At 43.2% G+C, this 25,215-nt stretch overlaps 2 protein-coding genes across 3 annotated transcripts in view; one reads left to right on the top strand and one right to left on the bottom strand.

Moving 5' to 3' along the window:
• Acox2 (acyl-CoA oxidase 2) overlaps positions 1 to 14,015 on the top strand; it is a 28,512-nt gene extending 14,497 nt beyond the window's left edge. The window contains exons 12-15 of the mRNA XM_005348516.2: positions 1,097 to 1,202; positions 4,418 to 4,635; positions 10,572 to 10,704; positions 13,695 to 14,015. Of these exons, the coding sequence (XP_005348573.1) occupies positions 1,097 to 1,202; positions 4,418 to 4,635; positions 10,572 to 10,704; positions 13,695 to 13,757 (520 nt within the window). The 3' untranslated portion in view covers positions 13,758 to 14,015. The remainder of the gene's footprint in view (positions 1 to 1,096; positions 1,203 to 4,417; positions 4,636 to 10,571; positions 10,705 to 13,694) is intronic.
• Positions 14,016 to 16,201: 2,186 nt separating this feature from the next.
• Positions 16,202 to 25,201, bottom strand: Kctd6 (potassium channel tetramerization domain containing 6). 2 transcript variants are annotated; one of them, XM_005348515.3, is made up of 4 exons: positions 23,750 to 25,201; positions 23,367 to 23,429; positions 19,591 to 19,662; positions 16,202 to 17,535 (listed from the first exon to the last, which is right to left on the bottom strand). In XM_005348515.3, exons 2-4 carry the CDS (start codon positions 23,412 to 23,414, stop codon positions 16,849 to 16,851), a joined length of 807 nt encoding a protein of 268 aa, XP_005348572.2. In that variant the 5' UTR covers positions 23,415 to 23,429; positions 23,750 to 25,201; the 3' UTR covers positions 16,202 to 16,848. The 2 variants fall into 2 exon arrangements, with proteins under 2 accessions (XP_005348572.2, XP_026635690.1); XM_026779889.1 differs by lacking the exon at positions 23,367 to 23,429 and adding an exon at positions 23,568 to 23,601 and having other exon boundaries at positions 24,580 to 25,201.
• Positions 25,202 to 25,215: the final 14 nt, after the last annotated feature.

Genomic DNA, 25,215 nt, shown 5'->3' with positions numbered 1-25,215 from the left:
AGCCAGAACCTGGAGAAAACATTTCCAGCATTTACCAAGAAAGCTTACATTCCAACTTGTGTCCCGAAGAGGGTAGCAGCTTCCTTAGGATCAAAGGCAACTTGAAACATTTGCTTATTCATTCCACAGTACTTTTAAATGCCTGTAATATGCCAGGTAGTATGTTTAGAAACGGGAATCCATCTGTAAGCTAGCCTGATAAACATACAGGACACACAGGGCTGGGAAGGTTGGGGAAGGGAAAACAGGCTGCTGGGGAATTAAAAGGCCATTCTGCATCTCCTACCTTGGAACTCAATGTACCATCTGCTTATCAAGTCCATGACAAAGCAAACTCGGTGTTGCTTAATAAACAGTTTGTTTTATGCCAAAATTCCAAGGGCCAGATAAACACTGTAGAAAACAGACTAATGGTTATTATAACGGTAAATGGCTAAGTTAATGCTCAGAGGTCAGGAGGTGGGTCTCTGGTTTTTTTTGGGGGGGGGGGTTGGTTTTTTTTTTTTTTGAGACAGGGTTTCTCTGTGGGTTTTGGAGCCTGTCCTGGAACCAGCTCTTGTAGACCAGGCTGGTCTCGAACTCACAGAGATCTGCCTGCCTCTGCCTCCCGAGTGCTGGGATTAAAGGCATGCGCCACCACCGCCCAGCTCTGTTTTTGTATCTAAGTACGTCAGGTAGGAATTTGCAGCATGATTAGCCTTAGAAGAATAAACATTCTCCTTGCTCTGGCCATAAGAAGTCAATCAACAGGAAGTAGATCCAAAGGCTTAAGAACTCCCAGAGGCTAAAGCAGGAGGATTTAAAGTTCTAGGTCACTCTAGGCTATACAGCAATACTGTCTCAACGGAGAAAAAAAATCTTAGCCCTATTCCTTATTGGCTGTGTGATCCTGGGCAAGTTAATTAACCTTTCTGGGACTCAGTTTTTCCCACTGTAAATTGGGAATGCCCTCCCTTAAAGAGATGCTTCTGAGTCTATAGCTTTATGGCATATAAGACATCAGTTGGATCATTTCCATTTTTGAGAGACCCCAGCAGCCCATCAGTTCTCTTTCCTGCTCATTCAGGATACTGAGCCTCTTTTCTTTGGTTCCCAGGCTCATAAAGGATGCAGCACACCACACACAGACCCTCATGAGATCTGGGGTTGACCAGCATGACGCCTGGAACCAGACTGCTACCATACACGTCCAGGCTGCTAAGGTGAGGTGTCTGTCAGCTGTGAGGGGCTTGTTCTGTTTCCCAGGTAGGCCACCATGCTATGAAAACTCAAGTTCACATCCTTCTCCATGCCTGCTCCTCAGAGACTGCCATCATCTTGCATCCACGGCTGTAGTCCAGAGAATTTTAATTAAAGGACTTAACTCCAAAGCCTCTTGCTGGCAGCCTGTAGGAAAATCTAATGAGGCATTGCTGCTGGATTTGACTCAGGTCATTCAAATAGCTCCTCCCAGAGAGAAAAGCAGCTCAAGTCTTCCCTTAGCCCCACGGGCAATCCTAGGATGTCTGATCCAATTTACACTCTCTTTTGTGTTTGTGCGTATTTCACCACCAGTCGATAAATATTTGACTCTTCACCAGCACTGGACACTAAACAGCAGAGACGTCACCGACAAACAGCTATAATCGGGGAAGCATGAGGATGGGATGGGAAATGGCTGCTGGTTACACTCCCTGCAGAGCCCAAAAGATTCTCCAGGAGAAAGGGGTACATGGGCTAAGATTTCAAGCAGCAGTTGGCGGTCTGAGGGTTGTGGCAGCTTGGGAGAGGTTTCCCAGCAAAGAGCGCAGGTATCATCAAAGCAGGTAGGAAAGACTAGTTGGCGGGGAAGCCAAAGCTAGAGAACTGAACTAAGGTGAGGCAGACAGAGCAGGGAGAGCAGGAGGAGGGGGGTGAGGCCTGAGGCCTTAGGCCTTCTGGAGCTTGGTAGGATGGCTGGTTCTTCCTTCCCATGCTGGGGGAGAGTGCCACGCTTGGAAGGAGTAATCAGAGTTTCTAGAAGAATCATGCATGCTGCAGGGGAAAGAAAGGGCCGGAAGCCAATCAGAAGAAAGCAGAGACAGTTTGGTCTGTCCTGAGGGTGACTCTACTATGAGCATGGTGGAGACAGAGTAAAACCGGAGAGATGCAGAGATACTGGGCATAGGTTACAGGACTCAAGGTCACGGGGTGGGGAGCAGTAAGAATGCCTCCTAAGCCGAGGCAACTGAGATGTCTCGCTTACTAACAACTGGAAGACGGGGAAGTGTTCATTCCCATTGTCAAAGTCCAGGCCTGAAAAGGGCTCTCTCAGAACAGGAGTCCTGAAAAGTACCTGCAGAGAGGCACGCCTAGGTCAGGCTGACAGGCAGACTGAGCACGAGCGCCACTTGGCGACCCAGCATTCAATCACACGCAACCGGGGCTGGCATGGACCCTGCAGACCTCCGCTTCTGGGCATCGGAGTTCCACTTAGTCTTCAACCCGCTGTGCTGAGACCCCTACCAACCACAGGGTTAGCCAGATCACAGGAAAGGAGACACACTTGCCCAGTGTCCATTTGTCTGTCTTAAACCCTAGTGCCCTGACTTTAAACACACCAGCCAGGACTCCATCAGTTAGCATAAGGGAGGCTAACCGAATCCTTTCGAAGGTGCAGGAGTGAAATAATGGAGCCAAGACACCTTCATTTCCCATGTGCCACGGAGGCACAGATATGTCCATCCTCAGGAAGTTTCCAGGAAGAGACCTGCCGCTGGCCTCTCACTCCCTGGTAGAACTCATTGGAAGAAAGCACTAGGAGAACTTTGCCGTCCTCCCTCATAAAGGGATTCCTCCTGGCAGCAGCCCCACATTCCAGTCATTTAACAAACAATAGGGGTCCTGATGGCCTCCCACAGAGGCAGGCAGCACACTTGAGTTGTTGGGGTGAGGAGAGAGGGAACCCCAGGGAAGACGCTCAAATGGCTAAGGTCAGTAGTGGTCATCTTGCTTACTGGTCCCCACTCTTTATTAAGTGGTTATGAAACACAGAGTCCGGCCCTCCTCCACGGCACCACGGCCTAGTGAACACAGCACTGCTTACAATGCCCGCTAGTATACATTGCACACATACATTCCTCAGTGCACACATGTGCACACACACTGCCTTAACATGGCAGACAGTAAGTAGCTGTTTTCTTGAGAAAGGGGGGGGGGGCTGACACCCTCCGGGTACCCCAGGCTAGCCTTTAATCCTCCTATAGTCTTTCTACTGTCTTTTGTTGTTGTTTTCTGTAGTAAACAACAATTCTTTTTTTTTTTAATATCAAAAGGGAATACAATCACTTAAATGCATTTTTCAAGATTAAGCCATGAATAAGCCCATTTTGGGTACTCTTTGTTGTAGAGTTAGTGATTCTGACATAATCACACACTTGACATCAGTGATGAAACTCTTACAGGGAGCAGAGCATAGCTGGTTTGATCTTGACACTGGGGAAATTTCCTAGCATTGCTGCACTTTATATTTATTTGAATTTTCTCAGACTTAATACCATTACAGTTTGTAATATAATTAAGCACCTTCCTGACACACTTTCTAACATTTCCAAGAGCTTTGAGAAGAGGAATCTAACTAAATATCCAAACACGGCAATTTATTCCTTCTCAGCATCCTGCTTTTCATTTATTTCTTTATTCTGTTTTCCACATCATATATCTTGATCCCATTCATTCCCCATGTTTGCATCCCCCCCTCAACCCCTACGTACCCCCCAATAAAATGAAATTCAAGAGAAAAAAAAGGAAGAAAATAAAATGAGAAAAATAAAAATACGGAAGAAATTAAAAATCTCGTCACGGAAGCTGCAGTGCAGTTGTGATCCAGCAAGTCATGGCGTATACCCCTTTGTTCATACATCTCTGCTTGCAAGTGTTCATTGCAAAGAGTCATTGGTCTGGTTTGAGGCCCCTGGGTTCACTACGTGTTTGATGCCGGGCCCCCACCAGGACGCTTTCTGGACACCCGTTAGTGCTCTGTGTTGTGGAGATCTGCTCCAGCAGATCATAGATGGGGTGGATGTTGGGGCAGGCCAACTCATAACCCTGGGTCTGGGCCTGGGCAGAGCTGGAGGGTTGGTTCCCCATAAGGGAGCAAGGGACAGCACTCCTGGCCTTATGACCATGGGGCCAGCTCTCCCACCTGCCCCAGGCGTTTCTTTCTATATTCTAATGCTCTTAAAGATATCTCACGTAAATGAGGAATCCAAAGGCCCAGTTTCACAGTCCACCTCGTCCCCAGTACACATATACAGATACGCATATTCACACCACCAAAAAGGTTAGCCACCAATCTTCTAGAAGGCACACTTACTCCAAACATCTTGCCAAGCCTCCAGAATGACCTGTGGAGCTGGGAATGAGAGTTGGTGGCCTATGCATCTTTGTGTCTTCATAGGCCCACTGCTACTACATCACTGTGAGGAATTTTAAGGAAGCCGTGGAGAAACTAGGCAACGAACCAGAGATTCAGCGGGTGCTCCAACGCCTCTGTGACCTCTATGTGCTACATGGTATTCTGACTAACTCAGGTGACTTTCTTCATGATGGCTTCCTGTCTGGGGCCCAGGTGGACATGGCTAGAACAGCCTTTCTCGACCTGCTTCCCTTGATCCGGTGAGTGACTGGGACTTGAAATCATGTTAGACCCTGGTGTTCAGGTTGCTTCCCATTCTAAGACCTTGTAAACTTGGGGTCTAGACAGGCTAGCGCCCAGCACAATTATACCAACAGAAAGCACTGGGCTTAATGAAAGAATCAATAGGGGAATTAGGAGAAAATTAGAAGCAAAGTACTAAAGAATAAATTAGCTACCTCCGTTGAACTCTCCAACACTGGCAAGGATCAGTGTCTAAGAAATGTGACTAAAATCAAGGTTCCTATATATGGGCATATTAATAATAACAATTTTAATCATAAGCAGTATTTAATGAGGATGTGTGTGCTAGGAGCTTTTATATGCATCATCTCGTTTAATTCATTCAGCCTTTGAATTGGATTTAATCTTCCTGTGCTACTGAGCAAGCTTAGGTGTATGAGAGTGAACTTTTGTACCTTTGCGTGATTAGGCAGAGGAGGAGCTGGGGACATTCAGAGCTTCTGGCCACTGAGCATGCTCTCTTCACCTGTGTGGTAAGGTGCCTGGGGAGTTTATTATCATGTGTGTGGTATGCATATCCAGGTCTTTGTTGACTTTGCCTTGAGCAAATTCTCACCAAGTTTCAAAAATGTATTTTATTACTCCTTTACATCACTTAAAGATGCTTTTTAAGACTCAATAATTTATGTACTGTTTTATAAAGCAATACATGATACTTTTTAAATGTAGAGCTGATCCTGACATCTAGAGTCATGAATACTAGTGACATTCATCCTGCTTATTTATGAAACAGACCCATGCTCTCATCAGTTCAGAGTCACGGTTCTCTGCCTAGATTAGCCACTATCACCCTTAGCTTTCGGGGATGACAAATCAGGACAGGACAATTCTGAGAGGCACCAAAACTAGCTCTCAGTGTGCGGCCAATGAACTGCCTGGCTCAGTCGGAGTACCTTAAGTGGTGCTAAAAACCTCCACTAGGGACTTCTGAGTAAAGGTGGCAGATTCAACACACACATTCATTTCTGAAGCCCCACTAAAACACCAAGATAAACATCAAATATATACCTGATTTGAGACTACATCTCATGTAGCACTGGCTTTGAACTTGCTATACAGCCAAGGATAGCCTTGAACCTCTGGTGGTCCTGCCTCTATATTCCCAGTGCTGGGATTACCAGCATTAGCCAACACACCCAGTTTTTATGGAGTGCTCCAGTTTGAACCCGGGATTTTGCTTCACACATGCTGGGCAAGCACTCTACCAACTGAGCTAAGGGCTACACCCTTAGCCCTGAAAACACTCAAAAACTTAAAGGTATCCACCCACAAAGAGGAAGACAGAAGAAACAGGAAAGTCGGAGGACATGTGGACACGGACTGGCAGACAGGTTCAGCAGAGAACTTGGAAGGACAGTGTGTTTCTGGCAGTGGGGTAAAGGTGAAATGACAGAACGCACTGGATTCCCAGTTTCCTCCTTCCTCTTGACCCAGTTCTGCGAAAAGGGTAAACAGCAAGGCAGTGTTGACTGGAGAGCACTGCGCACAACCGAGGATGAGACCATCCTACAAAATCACTTCACACGCCCTTCCCAGCACGTTTCCCATTGGCTCCTTGAAGGCTGGCAGCCTGTATGTATGAGGATGACAAGACAGTCCCTCCAGCAGCCAAAGAGAAGGAGCTAAAGATGCAAACCACTTATAATCCATCCAGCTCACCCCACAGTGACCCCACTAAAAAGTAATCCCAGGCTTCTCCTGAAAAAGAATAGTGGCTAGTTAACACCCCCACTATCAGCTAAGATCGGACACCCAGGATCACCATGCAAGGAGACCCAAATACACAAGAACAAGACAAGTTAAAGACTACAAATAAACCTGCGGGGAAAAATCAAACTTAAAAACAGAAAAAGAAACATTTTTTTTAAAAAAATCATCAATATCTTCAAAGAGCTAAGAAGGTCAAGATACTGCGATCAGCAGTCAGAGGGCAGAAGAAAAAGGTTCTGAAATTTTAAAAATGATAATAGAAATGAAACATCAGTGGATGGATTGGAAGATAGAGTTGTGGAGACCTTCGAGAAAGTCAGAGACAAAAATAAAATAAAATGATTTTTAAAAAGAGGACCAAGCAATAAAAAATTTTAAAATATATTTTAAAGAAAACCCATATTCTCACTGGCCTGGAACTCACAAGCAAGCTAGATAGATTGGCCATTGAGCCCAGCAGTGATCTGCCTGTCCCCACCTGCCCAGTCTAGGATTACAAACGCCCATGCTAAATGGTGGTGCATACCTTTAAACCCAGGACTCAGAAACAGGTGGATCTCTGTGATTTCTAGGCCAATTTGGTCTATAGAAAGAGTTCCAGGACAGCAGAGCTGTTACACAGTGAAACCCTATCTCAGAAACAAAATAAAATTAAAGCAAAACAAAACTCAACATAACACTCAGTACTACACACACACACACACACACACACACACACACACAAATAGATTCTAGGAATCAAACTTAGGTCCTCAAGCAGTTTATCAACTGAGCCACCGCTATATATATATATATATATGAATAAGATAAAGCAGGGGCTGGGAGTACAGCTCTGAGGTAGAACACTTGCTAAGTGTGCAGGATGCCATTGGTTTAACCTGCGTCCCCAAAATGAATCATTATAACTAAATTAATAAATAGTAGCAAGGAGATAGATCTAGAAGCTAATGCAATAATCCAGGTGAGAGATGACCACAGATTGGACCAGAGTGCAGCACTAACTGCTGTGGTGGGAAAGAGGCAAATGTGGACATGCTTTGAAAACAGAACAGTGTTTGCTGACAATTCGATATGGTACAAGACAGTCAGGCCATTTATCATAAAGGGGAAATCTATAGGAGGGCCAGGTTTGTATAAGACAGACAAGATCAGGAGTTTGTTTTAGGAATTCAGTGCAGTTAAAAAAGCCTGTTAACAATCTAATACAGAAGCCAGCAAGCAGGTGACATAAAGGAGGGATAAATTTGGAAGTCAGTGGCATGTGGCTGGTATTTAAAGCCATGAGAAAGATGATGTCATCTAGGAGTGAGTGAATGAGAAGGGTTAGGACCCTCCAAAAAACAGTAAGGAGACATAGACAAGAGTTATTTCAGGGAAGTGCTTGAGGTAAGAGCAAAACTAATCCAGTCCTCCAGAAAGAGCAGAAGAACTGGAGATAAACAAACAAAACACTCCCAAATTCAGTCAAAAGAGAAGCCAAGATCTAGGGTAGGTGAGGGAAATGAGGGGAGCCAAATGCCTGTTTGCTTTTAAATATTTTTAAGTTTTACAAACATGCCTCCGTATATGTAAGTGCGCAGTGCCTGGGGAGTTAGAGACAGCTGTGAGCCACCCAGTGTTGTCAGCTAAACTATGGCCCTCTAAGAGCAGCAAGTGTTATTAACGCTGAGCCATCTCTCCAGCAACCCCCACCAGCTTGTCTTAAGAGAGATGATAGCAACACCGATGGAATGACCCCAAAGGGTTTCTGACACCGCACAGGAAAGAAAATGGATCCTTCTCCTGTAGGCAAGGGATAGAAGAATCTAGCGGACCAAGGACTGGGTAGACAAGAAGCAGGAGATGGAGCTGACGGGTGTAATGGAGGGCTGTGCACAATGCTCAGAGGTGACAGCCTATGGGAAACCCGTATGACTTCCGCCTGATCGGTGAAATAAAATGCAAAGTCACTCTGGGAAGGAGGGGGAGGTGGGCGCTGTAGACTTGAAAATGGAAGAGACTGAAAAATCTCTAGGTGAGCGAGTCGGTGAAGCAAAGCAATGGAGCACGATTGCTAGGCCGTGTGGCTCAGCTGCCTGAACTCTTAGGACAGCAGCATAGGCTGGTTTTTCCAGCCACATAGAGTCACACAGGTGGTGGCAAAAGATCCTTGCAAACAAGGAGTGAGCTGGGCTCTACATCAGCATGGCAAAAGAAGAAAAACTGCTGAATGTATTTTCAGGGGGGAAGAATAAAATGGCCCATGGAATTTCAGCTGACTACAGAGAAAACTGAGACCATCAGGGTCATTAACAGACATTAAACAAGAAGTACAGCTCATTAGCTCTTGTCAAAACAAGAGGCTTGCTGGGCAGTGGTGGCACACGCCTTTAATCCCAGCACTCGGGAGGCAGAGGCAGGCGGATCTCTGTGAGTTCGAGGCCAGTGTGATCTACAGAGTGAGTCCCAGGACAGGCTCCAAAGCTACAAAGAGAAAACCTGTCTTGAAAAACAAACAAACCAAACAAACAAACAAACAACCCAGAAGGCTCATTGTTGTCAAAACAGGATTAAAGGCCAACAAGATGACTGGATGGGCAAAGGTACTTGAAGCCAATACTGACAACGTGAGTTCAGTCCCTAGGATGATGATGGGAGCTTGATCCAGAGACCCACAAGTGGAAGGACTGACTCTGGCATCTTGTCCTCTGACCTCCATAAGGACTGCACAGTTCTAGACCAGCCGGAACTACACAGCGACACAACCAAGGCCAAGCTGATCTACATAGACCTTCAGATCAAACAGACTTGACACAAGACCTTACCTCAAAGCAAAACAAAAATTTAAAATACAAAATATAATTAGGTTTATTATCCTAGCCACCTCAAATGTTTTGATGTCACACAGTCATCATCATGTCAACACTGAACATTAACTAATCTTGTCAAAATTACAACCTGGCCAGAAAGCCAAGGGGAAGAAACCTGGGGATGAGGAGACAGACGCGAAGAGAAAACTGTTCAGTCCAGCCAAGTGTGTGGAATGTGCCTGTAATCCCAGCATCAGGAGTCTGGGGGTGGGGCACTGAGGGGAGTGTTGCATGCCAGCCTGGGATGCAAAGAGTTCCAGGCCAACCTGGACTGCATGGTAAGATTTGTCCCTTTTACTTGCCCAAAAGGAAATTCTCATTTTTATTACAGTGAGTAATATCTAAAACCAAAGCACCAAGAAGTTATTGGTATTAACTAAATAAATAAACAAAAAAATAAATAAACAAAAAAATAGGAGAATATCAGCTAAAAGACCAACTATGTCTCTAAGAAGACAGGAATGGAGAAACAAGGTATTGTAATGAAACACTGAGCAAAACCAGCTTGGTGAGGACAGGGTTTATTTGGTTCTCAGGTCATAGTCAACCATTGAAGGAGGCCAAGGCAGAAGGCAGCGTCTGGAGATAGGAACTGAAGCAGAGACCATGGAGGAATGCTGCTTACTGGCTGGCTCCAGTTGCTTTTTTATACAACCCAAGACCACCTGCCCAGAGATGGCACCGCCCACAGTGGGCTGTGCTCCCCACATCAATCATTAATCAGGAAAATGCTCCAACATGTCTACCTGTCAATCTGATGGAGGCAGTTCCTCAATTGGTGCTCCCTCTTCCCAAGTGGCTCGAGTTTGTGTCAGCTGACAAAAATCAACTAGTACACTGGGAGATTAAGCTTTTTTTTTCCATTTATTTTTTTTTTTTAATCCAGTGTTGGGAATTGGATCCTGGACTTTACACCCAGTAGACAAGGCCTAATTTTTTAAATAACAAGTCTTAAAGAACTTTATGATTCTTTATCCTGTGCATACATAACTTATAAAAAAATAAAACCCAGAGGGCTGGGGAGGTGGCTCAGCAGTTAAGAGTACTGACTGCTCTTCCAGAGAAGACAGATTCAAACCCAGTACCCACATGGCAGCTCAGATGTCTTTGACTCTTTTTTCAGGGGATCTGACACCCTCACACAGACATACAGGTGGGCAAAACACAACATAATATAAAGTTTAAAAAAAAGAATGGTTTAAAAAAATAAAACCCAAATAATAAAGGTGAATTGTTCAAATAGCAGATAATGATGCAACCTATAGTTACTTCCTGTGGATCAATTCGATTCTTAAGACTAAGGTGAAATGCTCACGATTTGTCTCCTCTCTCAGGAAGGATGCAATCTTGTTAACTGATGCTTTTGACTACACGGATAATTGTTTAAATTCGGCACTGGGCTGTTATGATGGACATGTCTACGAACGTCTGTTTGAGTGGGCTCAGAAGTTACCAGCCAATAATCAGGTAGTTGAGTGGAATTTATTATAAATTATGTAAAAGGGCAGAGAACAAGCAGTAAATACATCTCCATGTTTTCCTATTTTAATCAGTTCTGCTTACGTTGAAAATTACTTGGCATAGAGCATCTGTTTAAAACACTTCTAGAGAGCACATAAAAGAAACCAGGGGTGCAGTTTGGCAGGAACTGAAATCAGCAAAATACACAGTTCAGAATGTGGAAAGGGCATTAAGAGAAAGGCTTGACATACCCGAAGGCACACACATACAGTAGCAAGCAAATCTAAGATAAATCATAGCAGTGGTAAACCATCTTATTTTTGGCTTTTTAGCTCCATCCTATGTAGATCCAGAGGTGATTTGAGGTACTGTCTTGGGTGGGCAGGAAGGCACATATATTATAAGGGGGATGATAGCAAGTCTGTCCTCAGAGGGAAGACGAGAATTCCAGTTATCCCAGCCTCACTGGGCAAAGTTAAGAATTCAAAGTACTGTACTTTGAATTTAGGGAGCCTGTAGTAAAGAGCAGATTTGACAAGGACAACCCCAACAAAGGACGCATCTATCTATAGACACACACAAGGCGTTTCACAGTGTTGGGTATATTAGACTTTATAAACATGTTTTTCAGATGGTGAAACTTTCTCTTTAGTCCACCTTCAGGAAGGCATCTTACAATGCAGTGGCCAACACTTGGGCTTGCTCACACTTTACAGGTGTTATTAGACTTGCTCTTGGCAGTATGTATCCTGTCACACATCAGAGCTGAGCTTCCCACGATCATCTAAAGTCATAACCTCCAGAATGGCTGCCAGACAGGTCAGCCCACTTCACTCAAGAGCCATCCACAAGATGACCTGGTTTTAGCTCAAGGAAATATAAACAATTTTCCTAGTCACTGCTCCTATGGTTAACCTGCTTCTAATATGTTACTTATCTAATGATCATTTCTCTGTCCTTGCTCATGTTTAAATCCTGGCATAAAAGCAAAGCAGTCCTTCCCAATCCAGCCTGCTTCCATGGTCTCGAGAGAGACCTGCGTCCTTTGGTGCTCCATAGAGCTGCTGCACCTCTCCCTGTGCACCTGTCGGCAAATGCCGAGACACAGAAAATATTCCACTCCCTTAGATTCCTCAGGGTCACTGAAGACTGTAGTGGGTCATCTTGTCTTTCTTCATTCTTAAACACTTTAATCTGGAAACCATAGCAGGTTTGTAGAAACGAGCCGTGACTGACCCCTCATCTCACTGATTCTGTAAAATGCTGACATACTTTAAACTGTTCTTCTGTCTCTACTTCCTTCTACTTGACCAAGGATAGAGCTTCTTATGACCTACATAACAATACGAAAGCAGTCACGACAGATACTCATCAACCGGCCTTATGTGACCTTGTTAAGTCACAGGTGTGGTCTTTTCACACAGGGAAGTTTAGGAAAGGGGGTCAAAACGATAGTTGGTGGACCGGTAACATACAGCCACCTGATCTTATACTTTCAGCTCCTTTGAAAAGCGTCAACATTTTTAAAGTCTTTTTTTTTTTTTTTTGATCTGTAATAGTTCTGAAGTGCAGCAGACATTTTAATAGAAAAAGGCACATTGCAGGTATTTTAAATAAGTTAAAACAGCAGCTATACTGAAACATGCCCTGCGGACACAAAAGTACAAATGAGAATATATGTACAGTGTTCTCATGCCAGAAGTAAAGTGCTATGTGCTAGGCTGCACCTCTTAGCTCCACAGGAGTCTCTCCTGTCTGCAGCAGGTTGTGCTGAGATTTCTCCTATCAGGATGACATGCTACCTTGGTGTACTCTGTGATGTCTGCTTTGGGCTGACTGATCTAGAAAACTGCCACAGAAGATCCCCCAGCCCCATGAAATCACATCCAAGCCATTCCCAATGGAAGCAAGAAGGAATCATCATGGGTTAATTTAGACCAGGAACCCCCATTTTTAGTGCTTGTCTCAGGGCCTTGTGTGGCCAGGCTGGCCTTCAACTCCTACCTCCCAAATACCAGGATTACATGTGTACATCATCGCACCCTGTTCTATTCTCTCAATAACTATATTTATTGTAAAGATATGCCCAAGGAATAGTTCATTCATTCAAAAAACAATTACTGTGCAATGGCGGTGTGCTGGGATTGGAGAAACAGTGAAGAACAGGGTGTAAGTGTAAACCTATGTTAGGACCTTATAGGCTTTTTTTTTGCTTAAGATTTATTTATTATGTATACAGTATTCTGCATGTAGGACTGCATGACAAAAGAAGGCACCAGATCTCATTATAGATGGTTATGAGCCCCCCATGTGGTTGCTGGAAATTAAACTTAGCATCTCTGGAAGAAGTCAGTGCTCTTGACCTCTAAGCCATCTCTCCAGTCCCTAGAGCTTTTTACTGTAAAAGAAATTAAAATAGTATAGAAGACTAGAGTTTAGCTATGAAGAAAAGAACTCAGACATGGCACTAGAGAATGATGGAAAAGCTGATTTGGACACAGAATATTTTGCCTACCTGATTCTACTTTCTGGTTGCTTGCTTTGTGGTTCGTGTTTAAAATTTCAAAGAGTCTCAAAAAGTGAAGGATTTCATTTGTATTAAATTCTGAAAAAAATAAATAAGCTGTACACTTTTCTCTTAACCAGCCACCTGCATGCAGTTTAAAATCTGTAAGAAAGGAGGCTTGTTGGAAAAGTGTTTACCATATGTTCACACAAAATGAATTTTAAAAGTAATTTTAAAAATTAAGAATCTTAGGTAACTGAAAGGTGGTGGTGGCACATGCCTGTAATCCCACCACTTGGGAGGCAGCAGATTTCTGTAAATTCAAGGCCATCTTAGTTTACAAATTACAAAGTGAGTTCCAGGACAGCCAAAGCTGTTCTACGGTGAAACCCTGTCTCGAAAAACAAAACAGGATCTTAGGTAATGCTACTCTTTTAAAGTGAAGAATAATTCTAGAAGTATTCTAATAATGTGATTCCTATAAACACAGAAAAACCCTGCTTATGAGAAATATATCCGACCACTGCTACAAAGCTGGAGACCCAAGCTGTGAAAAGCCAACAGTACTCAGGATCAAGAAGCATCATGGTGGCACAGCATATACAGACCAAGAATTAAAGTCAAAGCAAAGGGTGGAGTGACTAGTTCTTCAAATTGCTTAGTAAGTTGGTACGTGAATAAAATGCTCATCACTTTATTCTGCTTTTGAGTATGTTTGGAGTTTCCCTTTGTCCGTTTATAGCATATATTTGGTTAAATGCTGGAACTTTGCTTTAAGTGTAGCAAAAGCCAATAAACACATTAGCTGCTACTTGTGTGGTGTATTTATCTAGGGTATCCTGGGATCGACCAGTCTGAGGGATGTCAGCAGGCATTCTACCACGGAGCTACCTCGTGGTCCACAACTTACCTTTAGCATTTACCCTCAGGTTTACAAAGACACACATGCAGCCCTTCAAAGGTACTTGGATGTGCTATAATCTAAATAAAATTTAAAGGCTCAGAAGTAAAAATGATTTAAAATTTTATAGAGACAGAATTGTCTCAGTATATCCAAATATAACCAAACTACATTTTTCTTTTTTTTTTGAATGATTTATTTATTATGTATACAAATTCTGTCCATATGTATGCTTGCAGGCCAGAAGAGGGCACCAGATCTCATTATAGATGGTTGTGAGCCACCATGTGGTTGCTGGGAATTGAACCCATAACCTCTGGAAGAGCAGCCAGTCCTCTTAACCTCTGAGCCATCTCTCCGGCCCCCCAAATGATGTTTTTCTTTTTTTATTATTTATTTATTTATTTAACTTTATTATGTTCGTTGGTGTGAAGGTGTCAGATCTCATGGAACTGCATTTTCAGACAGTTGTGAGCTGCCATGTGGGTGCTGGGAATCGAACCCGGGTCCTCTGGAAGAGCAGTCAGTGCTCTTAACCGCTGAGCCATCTCTCCAGCCCCCCAAATGATGTTTTTCATTTCATTTTCAACTCCACAACAACATAAAACAGTTACAGCATGGACTGCAGCTAAGTGACAAGCACTTACCTAACATGAATAATACCCAGGTCAATCCCCAGGAGTGAGGGAAAAAAACAAACAAGCCTTAAAAATCCTGCTGGCTGCTTTTATTTAAATAAGCAATCATTTACCTACTAATAATTAGTAAACCAGAGAAAATTTGCCAAAAGCAATCTTCCCTTTGGGAGAATGGGGACAAGGAAGAAAATTCAGAAGTTTTCCTTTTTCCCAAACTTAAAACTGGTATTACTCCTACTTCCACAACTTTTATGTCTATATATATATGTGTGTGTGTGTGTGTATGTATAAAATATATATTATACATATATATTTATGTATATATAAAATTATATATATAATTTTATATATAATATATATTTTAAATGTGAGTGTGTGTGTGTGTGTGTGTGTGTGTGTGTGTGTAAGCCAGTGGTGTCAGATCTGCCTAGAGCTGGCGTTACAGGCAGTTGTGAGCTGGTGACATAGGTGTTGGGCACCAAATTCCTATACAAGAGCAACAAGTGCTCTTAACTAAGAGCCCTCCACAAGAGTTCTGAACCCAAATCATCTTACTTCATGTTGGCTTCAGCTACCTCCATAGCACAGGACTGATCTGGGTCTTTATTAGGAAACTACAGATCAATTTACAGCAGAAGCCAATGTTTCTAACAGTAGCCTCTTCTCACCTGTCCATCAATACAATGAAACTACAGCAACCTGTCAATAATATTGAAGAATCCTTGTTTGAAGATGAGATAATTATAGGTTTCTTGTGTGTGTGTGTGTGTGTGTGTAATTTGTCAAATCTTAAATTTTCAAAGAGATATATAAGTAAATATTTTAATCTTCCTTTCAAAGGGAGAATCTTGGAATAGTCTCAGAGAAGAGGAAAAGAGTGTTTCGTCTGCCATAGGGCCAACACCACAGAAGTCCACTGTTCCCTTAAAGCAGGGACATTTTTATCCGATGCTCACAAACTAGAAAGTCTCACTGTAATTAACACACTCCTTCCTATGAGAAACTTTCAAGCAACAGAATCCTATCAACTCTGAAACAAGACAACAATGAAATAAGCAAACGTACATACATTTTCTCTTATTTCCGATCCTTCACTGCAACTTACATCTGACAAAAACATACATTTGTGGCTACCACAATACATAAGAATAAGATGGCTAGAGTCATTTTGTCCCCCACATGCAGCAGAAACTGGAGTGAGTCATAGTCATAGCTGTGGCAGTTGAAAACCCTGTAATATTCCCTGAAAATCCTATCTGAACATGGCTTTGCACTCTTTAGACAAATCTGCTTATCTCTGATGGCACAGCTGGCTTTATGAACCAAAATCTAAGGTTCCACTGAGTTCTGGCAACTCCATTACAAATGTGCTATAAGCAGTTTGAGACACAAGCAATGCATACTTCTGACAGAGAATATGACTTTCCCCTTATATAGCAATAAATACAACCCTTAATGTTCATACTCCATTTTTTATTAGATTTTTCTTTCCTGGTCGACAGTACACTTGGGAATGAAACTGTACCAGGCATAAGGTTTCTACCACAGGGATATTTTGTATTGAGAATCCAATATAAATATTTCTAGTCAGACATTTCAATGGCTACAGATATTTGGTTGCTTGATTTATATGCATAGAAAGAAACAGTCCTTACAAGGATCGGCAGATGATTGGCCAGTCTTCCTTTAATACACTACTGCCTATTGGTCTGGAATCGAGGTCACCCTACATGATATTCTGATTTTCCTCAAAGACATGAATACTCTGCTTAATATTTCATTACTGTATTTTTAGCCTTCCAGTTGAGTTAGGGACCACGTTACCAGAAATCATTTTAGCACTGTTAAGGGTAGATTATATATCATAATGATTTTCAAGCTCTCTTTTTATAAAAAAGGTTTCTGGAGACTCTGAACAGGCACATGCATATTTGGAACAAAACAAGAAGGCTGCTCACACACGGAACTTCCTTCTGGTCCTCGAGGCCTTCAAATAAATACAAATATTAAAAAGGGGGTACACTATGATTTAGAAAACAAGAACAGTCTCTTCCACGTCCCCAGACAAACGTGAGCTTACAGGAAGTCCTCCCCAGCACTGGCAATCAGTCGTCTGTTTTCCGGGCCAGTCTACAGAAAGTCCAGTTGTGCTCTACCGTGTTCTCGTTGGCCCGCTCGCTCATGTGATGCACCCGAGTATTGCGGATTGTGAAACCTTGCTTTGTAATGTATTCCATCAGGTGGACCCGGAGAGAAACTTCCTGGTGATAATCGCATGGTCCAAAGGTGAAGGAAACCTGGCAGTCTCTGGTGTCCATCATGTGCTTATTCCACTTGGTGAAATAATTTGAGATGCCTTCTAGTAGGGAATGGACCTTGGTGGTGATGGTTAACTGGGTTATGATGACAGCCACAGGATTGGAATATTTAGAAAGCTTCCGAGTACTAGACAGCTCTACAACTTCTTCAAAAGTATCCATAGGATACAAAGGCTTAGGGTCATTGAGACACTGAATCAAGGGTTCAATCTGGTAAAAGTCAGCTTCTTTCCGAAGAAGATCAAATTCCTTAAAATCCAGGGGGAGGGTCAATTCTGAAGTCCGTAAGAAGTTGAGGACATAGCGGAAAAGAGGTCCATCTCGATCGATGAAGTAATTGCCTTGCGGGTCTCGGGCTGTGGGGAAGTCCCCCCCAAACATAGCTCCAAGCATGGAATCTGGGTAACGTGTCAATGTGGTAAGGGACGTCGTGTACAAGTGTCCGCCTACATTCAACGTGACTGGGTCAGTCATCTGAAATCAAAGAAACAGTCACCTGAAACCATAAAATCACAACTTCGACAAATTAACAAGATCAATACCGATCAGCCAGTATAAGACCCCTTTCCGCTGTAATGCATTTGGCAGTTCTAGGGAGGAAATGGTCTTACTTTCAATAATAACTCACCAGGAGAAGGCCTTCAACATTTTCTTTCAAATCAAATAAATCCAATCTTTTAAGAGTTACTCTACTACTGCTCGGAATGACCTTTAGTGTCATCCAGTCAAGTCCAGAATCTGAAGAGATTCTGAGTCAGGTCTGCCTGCCTCTATCTCCCCTAGTGGGATTAAAGGTGGGTGCCACCTCACTTGACAAGACCTTCAGCTTTTTTAAATTTAACAGAAGCTAGAATAAAAGTAATCTGAGAGTGTAGCAATAATGAACTTTGGGATTTTGTCCTCAAAGGAGTCATGAGATGTAATTTTTTTTTTATGAGACAAAGTTTCATAACTTCGACTGGCTTCATATTCACTGTGTAGCTATGAATGGTCTAGAATTCCTGATCCTCCTGCCTCTCCCCAGTGCTAAGATCTCAGGAGTACATCATCACACCCAGTTGTGAAATATATGTATGTACTTATGTGAGTGCTTTGACTGCATGTATGTATGTGTGCCTCATGTAAGCCAAGGGTATGGATTGCCTAGGGATTGGAGTTACAGGTGATTGTGACTCTTAGGCTGGATGCTAGGAACCAAACCCAGATCCTCTGCACAAGCAGAAGTGCTCTTAACTGCTGAGCCATCTCTCCAACTCCAAAATGTATCCTCCCTCTGCCCCTGCCCCCGAGAAAGGGTTTCTCTGTGTAACAGTCCTGGTTGTCCTTGAACTCAGTCTGTAGACCAGGCTGGCCTCAAACTCACAGAGCGGCCTTTGCCTCCCAAGTGGTGGGACTAAAGGTGTGTGCCACCAACCCCAGTCCCAAAATGTATCTTAAAGACAAAAATTTATTTAGAATTAATCTTAGTAAATTTTTTTTTATGGAAGCAACAATTCCCTTTTCTTTTCTGGTTTTTCTTTTTATTGTTGAGACAGCATCTTACTATGTAGATAAAGCAAGTCAAAAATGCACAAACCTTCTGCATCTACCTCCCAAGTGTTGTTGACATTACAGGCCTGCACCACCATGCCCAGGAAATAAGTTCCTAACACTAAACTAAGAAATAGAAGGTTTGTGGACACAATCTAGCCTATGTTCTAGCCCCAAACTACCACATACCCAAGGGCTAATAGCAGCTTCAAATGTCATAGTCTGATTGTATATTCACTTTAGTAACATTAATGCTGCAATCTGACCTTTAATTCTGAGAAGGAAGCTTCTCAAAATAACACACCCCAGCCTTAGAAATCCTATTTAAGAAAAAAAAAAATCAAAGACGGTCTTCAGGTTCTAAGAAAGCAAAGTATTTCTTACCTGATGAGGAAGAAAACAGGCAGACATGGACACATGTGAAAACTACATGTGAGAAGAAAATCCTTCTACCTATTAATTCCTTTACTACAACAAAGCATCCTCCACTTCATTCTCCCCGGGCCCTTTGGAAATTCCATTCTATGAACAGAGAATTTAAACATACGCCATAGACCAAAACATCATGGTCTACCTGACATTCGTGGTTATAAATAGCTACTAGGTGGGCAGAGAGATGTCAGGAGATAAAAGCAATATATGACTGCAGTAGAACTGAGTTCCACTTCCAGTACCATGTCTGGGTGGCCCACAGCATCTCCAGGGACCACATGCCCGCCCTCTTCTGGCCTCCAAGAACACTGCACTCACCGCTTCACCCACACATAATTAAAATAAATAATATGAAATAAAAATGTTAAGTTATTTGGAGAATATGCACTCTGAGTCTTCCACTGAAACGTCAAACCAAATAAAGATCCACACTCCAAATACATCCACACAAAGTAGATGGAGCTGCACAAATTCATAGTTTCCTCCTTGTGAGATAAGCCTATGACCGTGCAGAGGAAGACGTCCAAACGACTTGCCAGCCTTCCAAGCGCAGCAAGAACCACTCACCATATAGCCCCAGTCTCCATTATCCATCTGCTCCAGCACGGGTCCGTCAGGAGCCCAGGAACCAGGAAGACTCTGGAGGAAGAAAACAAGCAGGTAACCATGACAATCGAGAATAAGAGCTATTCTGCCCACTGCAGTAGCTCAGACCTCACAAGGACTGCTCACACATGGCCCGTTGGAACCTACATCAGGGCGAAATTGTAAGGAAGAAAGCCATGCCATGCTTGTCCTTACCTCTGGAGCCCACGGGGCACAAAGGACTAGCCTACTTGGAGAAGGAGGAAAGAGTCTGTCACTCTGGGCTGGCAAGACAACCCAGTAGGTAAAGCAGCTTACCTGAAAACCTGACTTTGATCTCATGGTGGAAAGAGAAAAAAAACTTACTTCCACAAGTTGCCCTCTGACCTTTGTCCTCTGACCTCCATATACACAGTCACAACCACAAGTAATAAAAAAAACTGACCAATTCTGCCACTATTTTCTAAAAATGTAATATTTAGATTTTCAGAGAACATTATGATTAGGTCTACAACCTTACATTGATTCTGACCTATAAGATGCTCTACATCAAAAAGGTCACTTGAGGGGGAAAGGGGAAATTCCTTTGGATCAGCATACCAGCTGTATAAACTAAGCATCTAGAAAGCATTTAAAATCATGGGCTTCAAAAGTAATGGTCACTTTCCAAGAGAAAAAAAAAACAGAATATTATTATCTTATAGTGTAAAAACACCAATCAGGTTTAATAATGACGTATTTCTCTTTGAACATTAATCAAAACAAACAAAAGCAATTCAAATGTCAAACTGGTAAGGCACAATTTGGTACAAAAAGAGCCTCACAGACCTGGCTGAGGTCACTCAGGCAGCACCATGGAGAGCCAGTCTTAGGTCACTGGCAAAGGCCCAGGTACTAATGAAGCCAGCTTCAATCTGCTATCTCCCTCCTATTCAAGAGCATGCCACAGTTCTCCAGCGACTTAACTGCCTTAGTCAGTTCCCTCTCACTCACTCTGTCCTCCAAATCAACCTGCAAAGCAAACTGCAGAGCCAATTTCAAAATCACTAGCAGAGATGCCAAGAAACACGGACATACCTACGGGTCCTTTCCCCGGGAAAAGCACCAACTTTGTATGTGGCCTTTGAAGGCCCATTTTTCCACTTTTAGTGGAATCTGGTCCCCATTTCCAGGACAAGAACAAGCCCTGGCTACAAAAGATCACAAAGGCTCTTTCTCAAAAGGTCACTCAGGCAAGTCGAGAGCATTAGCATAGCACAGCAGGGGCTGAAATCAGAGACCGCAGCAGCTATTTCTCTACCTTTACAAATTCTTCAAAGCAAACAAGCTAAAATGTGGACCCGAGGAGACACAGGCGGCTGTCATTTTTTACTCTCAGCCATAGGGTACAAACGGTCAGCCTTCAGCATACTATAGAGAGACAGAACAAAAGTAACACTAGAGGCCTTTTACCTTTTCTCTCTGACTCACTCCACAAACCACATCTGATGTAAAAGAAGACATGAGGTTTAGCAATTTTTGGCTTCATTACCGATAACAACAAATCCATGATGCAGTGAGTTAAAGGGCATTTCCCAAAACTCAAAGTACTCTTTCCCCATGGCCTCAATAATCACTCAACCAAACTTATTTTAAGTCCAGTATCACAGGGCAGGGGAGCCCACATGAAATACGGATACACAGGAATATGATAGTGAACCCTGACCTGTCCACAAAGGGAGGCAACGCGCAACAGCTGAAGTCACAATATAATCCCAACCTGCCATTAACAGAACAGACTGGGGGAGACCACAGGAGGAAGAGACCTAGACTCCAACTGGGAAAAAGGTGGGCTTCAGAGAAGACAATGTGCCCAACCTGAGCAGGGATTCCGGAATCAAGCCAATATAGCAGTCTTTCTGCTCGTGAGCACACCCCTGTTCAGTTATACAATAAAGAGGCAGGGACGCCTGGACAAGAACTTTTGTTTTCTGACTCCTGGTCAAGAATTTTTCCAAAAGCACCTCCTAGAGTAGAAATTCAAAGAACAAAATCCAAACAACAAACTGAAAAGCATCAACTTTATCCTCCCCAGAGCCAGCTATTAACCCCATCCAACTGGCGCTTTGTTCACAACCTCACAAAAACTTAGGCTAATTAACTAGTCATAATGAGTCATAAAAAAATTTCTACCATTAAATAAAAATGGCAAGACCCTGCTCATTGGTGACTAATGGCTGCTGTCCCATCTCAGGCGACAGGAAGAATTCCAGTTCGTGAACATTCAAATGGCTAATGAAGAATGGAAGCCCAAAGCCAGAAGAAAATCATCAGACAGCAACGCCACCGCTATATGCCAGGACTAACCTTGCATATTTATGTCTTCACTTCTACATCAAAACAAGATAACTTCTTGTGCAAACATTAAAACAAACAAGCAAAAAAAAATTAGACGTTTTGAATCTCTTCCACAGCAAAAGTCAAGGTCTGGCTACAAACATATAACGAACCTCAAGCTTAATAATTAGAAGAGCAGTCATGGGAACCTATGTTCCTTCCTTCCTTCCTTCCTTCCTTCCTTCCTTCCCTCCCTCCCTTCTTCTCTCTTCCCTCCATCCCTTCCTTCTTCCCTCTTCCCCTCCTTCCCTCCCTCTCTCCTTCCCTCCCTCCCTCCCTCCCTTTGTGTGTGGGAGTTAGAGGCTGGGCCCCTCATGCCATGATGTGTGCCTTTACTAAGGAGCTAGCTCCGTGATCTAAGCCCAGGTCTCTTAAAAAGCACCTCAAGGCCTTATACTAGTATGTAAGATACAGAAAAATAAAATGAGACAGTCACTACTAGTCACTTCCAATATAACTAAGCTACCTAAAAAACAGTAATAATAAATTGTTCACTAATAAACTCAAAGAGCAATAAAAGGCAATCTTGATTCATCTAAAGTTGATCTCCACACCTTGCTTGTAAACACCTGCTACAGCATAGCATCTCTACAAAAATCTAGAGAAACAGGGAGGGGCAAGATTCTTGCTTCTCCAACAGTCGCGTTCTGAACTGATGACTATCAGGGACATCTCAGACATGGACGCAATAAAACACAACCCAAGACCTCACAGAACAGCTTCGGTCTCTTCCAATGAACCGTTTCCCAGGGGTGCTAACAATTCATTTCCTTTTCATCTTCTCTCCCATCCGGCACCATCCAGTGGAGGACTTAATGAGAAGTTTAAATAACCACAAGCCAGGCAACAGAAGGCCTTCAAGTAGGGCATCAAACAGGCCTGTTTTACTTGAGGGGTAAATAAAGAAATACTTTTTCATAAAATCTGTGAGACATTTCTCATAAAATTCCTTTAAAGGTATTTCCCTCGCTAAAGATCATTTTTAGGGCAGTGACCACAACCAAACAATAACCATAAAGTTCAAAGAAAGGCTTTCTGACTTTGCAAAATCAGTTCACCTAAAAATATCTGACCTTTAATACAAATAAATCCACGTCCCAAAGACTCTAAGGCAACGCTGAGGTCCCATGCTTAGGCTTCAAAGGTTATAACTAGTGTGGAACTCTGATGGCAGGCTAGCAGGGAGTTGCGAAAAACAAATCCTGAAGAATTCCTAGAAGCCTGAAAGAAATTATGAACTTACTGACCTAGCGAATCCGAAGAATGCACAATTCAGTAAGCTAACAACTTAGAAGCATGCGAGAACTCTCAGTGGTACCCTTCTTATCATAGCAAAGCTGCTTTGGGGGCTACAATACATTAACACAATATTCTAGACTTACTGCTGCTGTAGACTGAGACGCCCCCCGGAGCAAAAGTCCTTCTCCCATGCAACCGTCTATATGCTGTAATGATGAATGAGACAACTGCAATCACTTCCTTCCCAGGGGTTCTGGGTAGCCTTTTTTTTTTTTTCCTACTGAAACCCTTGTGCCTGCTATCCCAAAAAGAAGACTCAGTGAATTTTCTCCACCTATACTTACCTTCCAAATTGCCTTTGTACTCACTTTCTCTGTTCTGGGAAACGTGGGAGTTTGAAAGTGAAATACTTTTTATAGCACTTGGTTCAGTGGCATCTAAAGGAGTCGTCTGAGTTAAAGTCCACATGCAGGCCAGCACAAGCCGCCAGGCACACAAGGGTAATGGGATTATAAAGCTAAATTACCGACAACTAAAGCAGAGATGGATTTTTTTTTTCTCTTCCTCCCCCTCTCTCAACCATGTGGGCTAGAAGGAAGGAGATGAAGGCAGAACAGTAGAAAGACTTTTACAAGAAGTTAGGAAATTTCTAAAGTATCAAATCAGAAGCATTCACACTCTCCAGCGAAATTGTTGTCAGAGTCAAATTAAAAACAAACAAACATGAAATTCCACTTCCCCTCAGTTTCCACTAAAATGGGCTATTATGGCCTTCGCAAAAGTAAACACAGCATAGGTAAAACGGGCTGACGGGCAGTGAAAAGGAACGGAGTTCTGAAGTCACTGTGCGGCCTTCCAGCAGAGTAAGAACCTGATAAATGGCTCTTTACTCCTGGAAGCATGAACAGAATTTGAGCGGTAAAGTCGGGCACAGTGGGCAAACACGGAGGTGAAAGGCAGCCTGTGCTCTTCCCAGGAGTTCCCACAGCGACTAAAATAGGAAGTGCTAAACGTAAAGATGTCCCAGCACTGACAGACAGAACAGACACGTGAGCTCTCGGAACTTCTAGAAAGCAGGACTCAGGGTTGTCTTCAAGATAAAGGAGAACACAAATATATGTGTTTCATTTAAAATAGACCCCAGCGATAAAAATCCAAGACACCTCAAAAGATACATACGAATGATCATAAGATTGCTTTATGTGATAGTGTTTCCGCTCAAATATGCTTTAAGAGAATTCGAACCACAAACCTTATTGATGCCATCATCTATGGCTTTCTTTCAATCTAAGGCATCACAACTAAAAAACCATGCGGGCACCTGGTTTTCAAGGGCTATTCTCCCAGCCTACCTACCTGCCCACCTGGACCTGTGCTCTTTTGAAAACACTTCTCGGTATCAGGCCTGTGATACCGCAACATTATTCCCATACTAGAATAGAGAAAAAGATGAGCCAGCCAAGGAGATACGCTGGAGACAGATGCTTGGGATATCCCAAACATTCTCAGCCAAGCCACATCACCCCATGTCTACTTGTGAGGCAAACACCTTACATCACCGAATACTACAACTGGGTTTATCAACTTGCTGTGTGAACTGCTGTACTGGACAGAAACGTGACAACTTCAGCAGAATATCCAAACAGGATCTCAGTCACGTTTCGTTTCTCCGTCCCACCCCAGACACAGCCTCCTCTGCCACAGCCCAGCAGGTGCTGCAGGGGCTCCTCACGACCACACCATGGGTCACCTTTGACACCCAGCACTAAAACGCTCTGACATCCCAAAACCCCAGCAGAAAGCTGCAATCTGTGCAGAAAACCCCAAAGGCAAGGCTTTAAAACTAGGACAGTGGCGGCCAATAAGCGCCACTCCCCAAAGAACAATCCTTTCCCCGCAGAACCCGCGGGTCCCGGGCCGGGCCGCACTCCTCGGTCGCCCGCAAGCCAAGCCCGGCCGGCCACGCGCACCGAGCCCCGAACCCGAGCCGGA

Source organism: Microtus ochrogaster, chromosome 6 (assembly GCF_000317375.1).
Source record: "Microtus ochrogaster isolate Prairie Vole_2 chromosome 6, MicOch1.0, whole genome shotgun sequence".
NCBI classification, from domain to species: domain Eukaryota; kingdom Metazoa; phylum Chordata; class Mammalia; order Rodentia; family Cricetidae; genus Microtus; species Microtus ochrogaster.
The sequence above is the reverse complement of the archived record's forward strand: the minus strand, read 5'-3'. Positions and strand labels throughout refer to the sequence as shown.

Coding starts and splice junctions, on each gene's coding strand:
- Kctd6 (XM_005348515.3), bottom strand. CDS start 23,414: ATGGGAGAAGGACTTTTGCTCCGGGGGGCGTCTCAGTCTACAGCAGCA. Junction 19,663..23,366: donor CGTCTCAGTCTACAGCAGCA/GTAAGTCTAGAA, acceptor TTCTTCCTCCAG/AGTCTTCCTGGTTCCTGGGC. Junction 17,536..19,590: donor ATGGAGACTGGGGCTATATG/GTGAGTGGTTCT, acceptor CTTTGATTTCAG/ATGACTGACCCAGTCACGTT.